General features: G+C 41.4%; 1 protein-coding gene across 1 annotated transcript in view; it reads left to right on the top strand.

The window, feature by feature from the left end:
* Nucleotides 1-10,399, top strand: part of TBX18 (T-box transcription factor 18) — a 29,257-nt gene continuing 18,858 nt past the window's right edge. Inside the window, exons 1-4 of the mRNA XM_026506982.4 lie at nt 1-739; nt 1,895-2,099; nt 4,317-4,418; nt 7,519-7,690. Coding sequence (XP_026362767.1) covers nt 433-739; nt 1,895-2,099; nt 4,317-4,418; nt 7,519-7,690 — 786 coding nt within the window. The 5' untranslated portion in view covers nt 1-432. The remainder of the gene's footprint in view (nt 740-1,894; nt 2,100-4,316; nt 4,419-7,518; nt 7,691-10,399) is intronic.

Below are 10,399 nucleotides of genomic sequence, written 5' to 3'. Positions count from 1 at the left end.
CAAGTTCTTCCCACCGCTCTCCTGCCTGGAAGTGCTGACAGATCAAGGCAACAAATTTCAATTACAATCCCTAATTTGTGTCCGCAGAGTGTTTTTTACCCCTGTTAGTCCTCTCTGGCGCATCAGTCGAAGCAGATCTTGGAGCAGCAGTAGGAGGTGGAGGGGGTGGGAACGAAGGAGAGCAGCAGTGAGAGCGCGCGCGAGAGACCGAGGGAAGGAAACTTGGCGGGCGCGTCGCTGGTTCCTCGGATCCCGACACGAGCGAGAAAGAGGAAACGCCAAATTTGTTTTTGCCTGCGGCAGGGCAGGGGGCAGATCGGCCTGCGGGAGGCCCCGAGAGTCGTTCAAAGTTTGGCGGGGGAGTCGAGCGAGTGTGCGTGCGCCCGCGCGGGTGTATGTGCGTGAGGGGCGGGCGGGCGCCGGGCGGCGGGGATGGCCGAGAAGCGGAGGGGCTCGCCGTGCAGCATGCTGAGCCTTAAGGCGCACGCCTTCTCGGTGGAGGCGCTGATAGGCGCCGAGAAGCAGCAACAGCTTCAGAAGAAGCGACGGAAGCTGGGCGCGGAAGAGGCGGCCGGGGCCGTAGAGGACGGAGGCTGCAGCCGCGGCGGTGGCGCCGGTGAAGGGGGCTCCTCGGAGGGAGACGAAGGCGCTGCACTCCCGCCCCCGCCTGGGGCGGCATCCGGGCCCGCCCGGAGCTGCGCAGACCTGGAACGGAGCTGCGGCTCCCGCGGAGCCGCGGGTGAGTCGGCCCTTTCCCGCCCAACTTCTTCCCGCCGCGTCCCTCCCGGCCCCGCGGGGCCGCACGGCCGCGGGGACCGGAGCGTCTGCGAGTGAAGGGCGAGCGCGCGCCGCGCCCCCAGCGCCTGAGGCAGTTCAGCCTCCAGCGCTTTGGCCTTGGGTGTCGGGGCGCGAAGCTCACAGCCGCCCCGGCCGCTCTCGCCGCTCGACTCGGGTCGCCCTCCAGACGGTGAAAGCGCCGCTCCCAGCCTCGCTCCCGGCTGCCGCCGCCCCCTTGGCGACCCGCGCCGGGGCCGCTGCTCTTCGCGGCTCCCGGCGCCGCAGGTCTGTGCCTTCCGCTTCTGCCTCCCTTGGGGTTCCAGCCAATGGGTGCTCTTTTTTCTTTCCTCACTTTTAAAAGCGAGGGGGTGGGGGGAGCCACGGCCTAACCCCCCCGGCACCGGAACGAATGCCCTAAACAGTTCGGGCGAACCAGGAAGAGGGCGGCGTGCTCGCAGACGTGGTTTCCCGAGGGGCAGCGAGCCCTTCCTCCCTCCGGATTCGGCTGCCGGGGCCGTGGGCCTCCGAGGGCTGGCTCTTCTCGCCCCTCGCCGCTCGGCGGAGGGGCTCAGGGCGGTCGGGGGTTGGCGGGAGCCGAGTCTGAAGAGCTCTCTGGAGGATGCCGCTGCCCGGGCCCCAAACGAGGGGCCTCGCACGCCCGACGGGAGAGGAGGCCCGCGCGCTTCGGACCGGGGACCGGACGCCGGGCGGTTTTGCTGCGTGCGTTTCGGGTCGCGGTGTGTCGGGGTCCGCGGTGGGGCTCTGGACGCGGGCACCCATCTCGGGCTCAGCCGGCACGTATCCTAGACCCCGGGGGCCGCGCGGACCTTGTCCGGGGCCTTGACCCGGGGGAGGCCGGGAGGGAGGGGTGGACGCGGCCCTCCCGCTACTGCGGGACTCGGTCCTCGGAGGCCCCGCCGGCCCGTCGAGTCCCGTCGGCGCGCAGAGCCGGGGCTAACTAACCCCTGGGCCTGCTCCTTAGAAGAATCCGAAGGCACGGGAGCTTTCCCTTTTCTTCTGGTCCTTTTCGCCTCCCAGCCGCCCTCGGGGGTCTCCCCGTCCAACTTCCTCTCTCGCGAGCCCTCACCGTTACCCCTTTTTGCCCTTTGCTGCCCAGGCGGCTGTGAGGACGGCTTCCTGCAGGGCGCTTCCCCGCTGGCGTCCCCGGGAGGATCCCCGAAGGGGTCCCCGGCGCCCCCCCTGGCACGGCCGGGGACCCCGCTGCCCTCGCCGCAGGCCCCGCGGGTGGATCTACAGGGAGCAGAACTCTGGAAGCGCTTCCACGAGATCGGCACGGAGATGATTATCACCAAGGCGGGCAGGTAAAGGGCGACCTGTGCGGGCGTCGGGCCTGGCCTCACCCCACCCCGTGATGGGTCAGGAAGGACAAGGGCCTGCAGAGCTGTGCAGTCTCCGGTTAGCAGTTTTGCACAGACAACACAAGGCCCGGGTTGTGGTTCACTTTTGAGACTGGCTGTGCCTGCCTACACCCGAGTGCCGTCGGTGAGGGGCCCAGCTCCGCCGCCCTCTTGGATGTTGGGGAGAAAATCCCCGTCGTCGCCCGTGCGGCTGCGGCTGCGGGTGATACCCCGCGTGCTGTGTAGTTAGACACTCCTGCTTATGCATACGTCTGTCCAGGCGTGTATTTAGGCTCTAGTTACCGTTTCTGGAACTACTGAACAGATGACTTTCCTCAACCCCCCCCTTAAAACAAAACAAAACGCAGTTTACTCTTGAGAAAACTATGATTTGTTTTTTTGTTTTGTTTTGTTTTGTTTTTTGTTTTTTTGCTTTTTTTTTTTTTTAGATTCCAGACTTCCAGGCTGGTTCTTTATCAAAAGATTTCCTAGCAATGTAAGAACGGGATGTCTTGTGCTATTTTGCTATGATACTAGAATGAAAAGTTACTGGAATCATCAGTAATACATGTATAATCCCTGCAAGAATAATTACCCGTTTTTTAAAAACTATTCTGTTTGTAGATCCAGTTACATGGCTGTATAGTTTTTTTCTAAATGAAATCCAACGCATTCGTCTAAATTTGCTGAAGAATACTAAAAAAATTGTAAGAAGTTATATGTATTTTTTTAAAGTGTGAAATGTGCACATCCATTAGTAAAATACATAGATTTGTTGGCTAGATACTACTAATTTGAAGGAAGCATAGAAATTTTTGCATTTAAAAGCTTTCAGTTCATTTAGTGCAGTGAAATCGATGAATAATATCTTCCTTAAAAGGAACTTTAAAAAGCACAGGGACTCTTTCAGGGAGTACACATGGCAAAAACCTGGATAGCATAAAAGTATCCAAACTTATTAGAAATTACAAAAACATATTTTATTGAATCCATATGCTACCTTCTACATTTTCACAGAGCTTTTATTAATGATCCAAATTCAGTCTTCAACAGCACAAAGCAACAGTTGTCTTATAAAGGACGTAGTTAAAGACCTTTACTCTTTATCTTACAGGTGCACTGAAACAACACTAAAACAGCCAGCATAGTAAACTGTTCTCATGCCTAGTTAGGAATAATGGACTTTCTTTTCACTGGAAGTGGTCTTCAGTGGCATTATTGTTATAGAAAAAGTTTTTGGTAAATAACGGTACTAAAATCTGTGTTATAAGGTTAAATTAGTAAAAATTAGATTAACTGGAAGGGTCCCAGACATAAATCATTAGAAGAAAGTTAAAAAAAAAAAAGAACGAACTGCTGTATTTGTTTTTCATATACAATAATTTGCTGTTACAGTCTTGCTGTTGTGTCCTTTTTAAAAGATAGTGGCGTGTACTTTAGCACCCACTTTGATATGCATCTTTGTGAAGCCTAAAGAAACGCAGATTTTCATTTGTTTTAATTAGCAAAGTTTTGAGTAAGTGTGGTTAAATAAGAAAGTATTTCCAGGGTATAGTGGGGGAAGGAATGATTTGGTAAATATACATTGTGTTTAGTTTCTGCTTTCAATAAAGAAGTTTTACTATACCTTTCAAATTTAGAGCAACTTTTGCACTTCACCTTTACCATGCTGCAGACAGGAAGTCCTGTCTCAATAAAGAACATATTGTTTGGTTATAGCATGGCACATTGGCTCCTTGTGGTTTTTTATAACCCTTTTAAAATTTCACATTATAATGTATTTTATCACTTGTACAAATTCAAATTTTCTATTTCTACCTTCGGAACATTTTTCTCATTTGTATTATTAAAGTAAATATGCTCATTGATTTTTATTTAAAAAATAAACTGCTTTTTTTGTGCTATTGCTCCTTCAGCATACAATTCTTTTCCTTTTAGCTGTACTGACGTTTCAGTAAACACAGTGCATGGCAGAGTACAACAAATTACATTTAAAAGCCTCAGTTTTGATACGTCCTGTATTCTGATTCTTTGAATTAACATTATCAAAGTGAATGCTATAAATTTGTCCATATGAAAAACAGAGAGGTTTCCAGAGATTTCTTCGCTTACTCATTCTCCATGCTTAATCACAAACAAAAACAAAACCCATGCCCTGTTTCCTCCCCTCCGTATGAATAGGCGCATGTTTCCAGCAATGAGAGTGAAGATCTCAGGACTAGATCCTCACCAGCAATATTACATTGCCATGGACATTGTGCCAGTGGACAACAAAAGATACAGGTACAGTGATCAGATGGATACTGGAGGATAAGAATACGCTAGCATTTTACAGGCTATGCCTGCTGCAACTGTGATGACTGTGATGTTTGTTTCCAGAAACCTGTAGAATTTCTAGATCTCTAACCCAACTAACTGCCCGACAGTTCCAGTAGCCCAAGCGGTGCCTTCCCTTGTAGTACATGTGGAAACTTAATTTTTGTTTTGCTTTTAAGGGGTACAGAAATGTCCTTTAAGTATTGAGAAAACTTTAAATAGGGGCTAGTTTAGGGTTGCTAAACTGTGTCTTTTATAATGATTCACTTTTCAATTAGAATTTTGAGAGGAAATGTTAAATTTGTAGGTACACGTAATATTCAACGAAATGTTTCATTTTCTGTGATTATTTTGAGCTTTAAATAAAGTCCCTTTTTCTTGTGTTCAAAGTCATAACTGTTGGCAGGCTTTTTTCCTTTAATTTTAGGAAATTATTGAATTTAGAAAAATAAAATCTCATAATTCATTACGATATTAGGACATCTTTAAACTGGTAATGAATTTGTTAATTTATTGTTGTTTTTTGGTTAGTAGTTAACACAGTAGATTAAAAAAAGAACATTGTAGGATTTAGATTTTGAAAGAGGATGTATTATCCGGATATCAAGTAAAGTTGGAAAAGATACATATTCTAAAGTTTCAAACCAACCTTTGCTCTTTTTCTTTTGCAAGTAAGCAAATCAGCAATTTTCAATGGACAAAGCTTTTTACTTTCCTGAGGAGTTAATAATGCTGACATTTAAAAAAGGAAAATTTGAGTAGAAGATCAGAAGATGCTTGCTTTAAATTTTGGTCTTCTTTCTTTTCTTTTTTCTTTCTTTCCTTCTTTCTTTTTTTTTTTTTTACTTTTTATAAACAGCTAGAACATTTAATAAGTTTTTAAATGAAGTCAGATTTGGTTTTTATCACTTTTTAAAACTTAGGGAGGTACTTTTTTGAAACAGGCATACCAGTGTCAAAAGTATACAGATTTAATTAGTACAGGCACATATGGAATACTAAAAAAATGGGTAATAAAAAAGACAGTTTTATTGTTTGTGTTTTATATTGTATTGCTTATTTTAATTAAATAACTCATTAGAGAGTTTGCTAAAATTATCTACTACATGGTAGAAGCTAGAAGGCATTGTTTATTCTTTAAATATAGTTGATTTAAAATCCATATTCTAATTTGGGTTTTGTGTTGAGAAAGATAATGTAATTCTTAATGTGCTTTGAAATTATTCCTTTCTCTTCCAAATTTCTCTCCTATTTCTTCAAATATCTTTCATGTATTTTGGAAGGTTTATTTTACTTAGTTGATTCTTATTATTCTCACATAAAGCAAGAAAAATTTCAAGTATTGGTAGTAAGATGTCAAATTTTAAAAGATCAAACTGTAAATTTGTTTTCACTTAGAATGCTTCCGAAGAAATTGGGTTTTAGCAATTGTATTTAGAATGTTTCACGGAGAATATGTAACATGTAACATTTATTCTCTTGATGAGTGTGGATTTTTGAACTATTGAATATGTGTACTTTCTCAAGGTTTTGATAGAGCATATTACTCCATTTATTTTGGGAATAACTATAGTGCAGTTTTTTTTCTTGCATTTCTGAGATTTACATTTTATTTTCTAACTTTTAGCAATAGTAGAAAAAAGTTTTTGGCTTATTCTCTGCTGTCAAAGAGTGGTATTTGGTCAAACTAAAAGTGCTTGTGGTGCAAAATTAATATTCACAGAAGCCTATGCACTTAGGAATTTATTTACTGAAATTATGCTATACCAATATAGGGAAGTTTTAAAAAAATTATTCTTAATTTTGTGATTATGTATTTTTCTCCCAAGAAAAGGAATTAAAGAATAGAAGGCATATTGAGCTCAAAAGAGAATGAAATATGTGACATTAGTTGAAACACAGGACCTCACCAGAGATGTTATGAAAATATTTCATGCTATTTTTAAAAGAAATTTGCATACTATACAGGTACAATTCTCTGAGACTATACACAAATTATTGCTTTAAATTGCATGTCATATTTTAAAATACAAATGGAAGGAAAACACCTAAGTATATAATTTCATTTTATACCCTTTTCTAAGTGAATCATCATATACTAGTTTCTAGTTTTTGAATTAGTGAATTTTAAATTAACAATTAATAAATGATAGTCTGAATATAGAATTAAATATTATGATATTATTTATTACCTGAAACATTGTTATTTAAATGTATTATTCTTACAGAGTCAATATATTTGACATATATAAACAAACAGAAGAGGGTGTTTGGTCCCTTAAATAGAAAAATAATATTAATTAGATATACCCTCATTTTCAAAGTTTGGTGTATATTTTGATTAGTGGTATTTGCAAACTAAAGAATTTTCTTATAAGGGTTGAGAAAGAGAAATTTAGGAGATAAAGACCTACATTTTTTGATTATACAAAAATTTTAAGTTAAACTTAAGACATTATCTACAATTTTTAGTTCAATAGAATTAGAAAAATATTCTGAATGATCATAGCTAAAACTCTTTTTCTAAGAAAATAAAAGTTATAGAACTTTTGACAGTTTCCCCTTGCCTTTCTACCAACTACCTAATTCATCTGTACGTTGCCTAAAATGGAAAGTGGTCTTAAAGGAAGTGTGGGACACTTTAAGGTATAACTCTCAAGTATTTTGGAGATTTACTTAAAGGTGAGCTTGACAACTTTAAGCTTGACAACAGTAGTTTCTTCATGTCAATTGAATATCCAGATGTAAAATGGAAAATATCAGAATACAGATGGAATGTCTGATGTGAATAAGTGTGATTCATAAGAATTCAGATAGTTGAATTTATGGGGGTGATAGTGTGCATAAATCCTTAAGGCATCACTTACTCTGAGAGGTCAGAAGGCCACTTGCTGCCTCAGAGTTTTTGAAAAGTGCTTGAAATCTTATTTTATGTGTATTGGATGTAAAGAGCAAGTTGTTGTTCTTTAGACTTAAAAATAAAAGATATACAGTTGTCTGATTCTACGGACTTGGAAATTCCAAGAAAACAATAGTCTGTATACTGAGCCTCGTCATTGCCTTCTAGGTATGTTTACCACAGCTCTAAGTGGATGGTGGCGGGTAACGCTGACTCCCCCGTGCCACCACGCGTGTACATCCATCCAGACTCGCCTGCCTCAGGAGAGACTTGGATGAGACAAGTGATCAGCTTTGACAAGCTGAAGCTCACCAACAATGAACTGGATGACCAAGGCCATGTGAGTAGACGGCCTCCCCGACGTGCCACCATGGGGTGGGGTAGCCATAGCTATGCTGTGTCCGACTGAAGGGCATGAATTTCTCTCCAAAGCTGTTTGATCGGCATGTGCCTAATTTGTGCAAAATCAAGGTTATATTTGCATCAGAGACTATGCCTGTTGCCTGAAGCGTATCCTACTAAACATTTAATAGGCTAAAACTAGATATGCATTTGTATTGAAATGATAGAATCTCAGGCAGACATTTTTAGCCAAAACATTTGTTTGAAACCCTATGAGGTGCTAATTATTATGCTCCGAATGTGAATACTTGGGAGTTGGGTTAACATGGATAATGGTGTATTGTGTCCTGCCTGCATTCAGCTCTTCCTGATTGAAGCTTATTGCTTCTCAGTAATGGCCCAGGCTTACGCTATTTGTATATTCCATCTGCACGTTCCCAGGTGTTTTGTAATGGCATTGAATGTGTCAAAATATGTTACAGTAACAATTCCTTTTAGTCTTAAAACTGCTGTAGCATGATGTGTAAGTCAAAGTCAGTCATTCCAATAATATAATGATTTTTAACACCTTATTGTTATGCAATATTGCTCCTAGGCAAGATTTCTATGTTATTATTTTAATAAATAAGTAACTCTGGATACATGCTGATGTCCATCAAAAGCTAGCATTTCTATTAGGTTTTTGTTATTTGAGAGGGTTTTGATTGAGGCAGGATTGAAACGCCTTCTGAAGAGTACGTCATACATACTCACTAGATCATTTTTCGAAGGGTGACATAAAGATAGTATATTTATGAGCAAATCTTTTATTTTATTTTTTATTTTTTTATTTTATTTTTTTTTTTTTAAAGATTTTATTTATTTATTCGACAGAGATAGAGACAGCCAGGGAGAGAGGGAACACAAGCAGGGGGAGTGGGAGAGGAAGAAGCAGGCTCATAGCGGAGGAGCCTGATGTGGGGCTCGATCCCATAACGCCGGGATCACGCCCTGAGCCGAAGGCAGACGCTTAACCGCTGTGCCACCCAGGTGCCCCTTGAGCAAATCTTTTAAAACCGAAATACAAACTGTCATAAACTAGTAATACAGTTATGATGGGATATGATTTGCAAGTTGCTAGACAGTATCTTAAGCAGTTGACCTTAATAAAAACATTTAAGTGTGAATTTCATTGCAGTACTAATTCAGTATCTAGATTGTTGAGATACATGTATTTTACATTGCTTTTGTTTGTTGCCTTTCATGATTTAAAACAAAACCAGAAGAGTATCGTAGTAGATTTCATTTCTGAATCCAACTTCATGCCCTATATTTTAGTGCATGACTTCATTTCTATTCTTTTTGTTCTTTACGTACACAGTCAAGGAGTAACGGTTATTTTTCACTTGATTTCAGGGAAGGAACACTAGTTTCTACTCTCATTGAGGGAGCTGGCTGAAATTTTGCCAGCATGTTCATTGAGGGGTCTTTTATTTTTGGAGTAGAAAATTTAAAAAGAATGCCATTAAGCGTGACTCGTTTTCAAAAGCTTAAATATCCTCTACTTTCCTGAGTTCTGTGGTTTGAGAACATATCTTTTAAAGAGATAACTGGATCTAAAGATACATACGGTCATATATAAGGTACACTTCTTTAAATCAGTATGGTCACTTTCTAGTTCTAATTCTTTCAGAACAAATTATTGGCTTTATATATAATAAAGTATCTGTAATATTTGATATAGTAATTTGTTTCTATAATTTTAACTTTGTAAATTCACTAGACTTTATATAAAACAGTATTATCTAGAGGAACAGAACCAGTAAAATGTGTATAAATATGTACACAGAGAGAGGTTTATTTAAGAAATTGGCTCACGTAATTGTGGGGGCTGGTAGGTCGCAGATCTACAGAGCAGGCCAGCAGGCTGGGGACTCAGGGAAGAGGTGAGGTTGCATCTCAAGCATGAAGGTGGTCTCAAAGCAGAATTCCTTTTTTCTCGGGGGATCTCAGTCTGTTTTTCTTAAAACCTTCAACTGATTGGATAAAGCCCACCCACATTATGGAGAATAATCGGCTTTACTCAAAGTCTACTGATTTAAATGTTAACCTCACCTAGGAACGCTCAATTTGTTGAGCGTCTGACTCTTGATTTCTGCTCAGGTTTTGATCTTAGGGTTCTCAGATCGAGCCTGGCATTGGGCTCCACACTCAGTGTAGAATATGCTTGAGGTTCTCTCTCTCCCTTTCCCCCTCCCCCTGTTGCAAGCACTCTCTCTGTCTCTCTGAAATAAATGAATAAATAAAATCTTATAAAAAATAAATGTTAACCTCATCTAAAAAGTAGCTTCATAGCAACATCCAGACTTGTGTTCGCCCTAATATCTAGGAAACTTGGCCTAGCCAAGTAGACACATACAATTAATCAACAAAGAGCATTTATTTAAACATAAAAGAATACATTGCAAACTGAAATTCAATTGTTTATGCCTAAATAATTACAATATTTCACTTTTAGGAAAAACAATAAAATATAGCAGAAAACAGGCAACATTTCTAGTGAAATGTGTCATCTATAGTTAAATTTTTCTTTTAAGGTTGTGGCAGGATGTAATACTTTAATACAGGGATGTAATTAATGAATGTGGAAACGGAGAGAAAGTTATATACCTGTACACTTTGGAGGCAAGAAAATTGCTTTTGCACATGGTAAAAATGTATGAATCAG

Source organism: Ursus arctos, unplaced genomic scaffold, assembly GCF_023065955.2.
Source record: "Ursus arctos isolate Adak ecotype North America unplaced genomic scaffold, UrsArc2.0 scaffold_29, whole genome shotgun sequence".
NCBI classification, from domain to species: Eukaryota; Metazoa; Chordata; class Mammalia; order Carnivora; family Ursidae; genus Ursus; species Ursus arctos.
The sequence above is the reverse complement of the archived record's forward strand: the minus strand, read 5'-3'. Positions and strand labels throughout refer to the sequence as shown.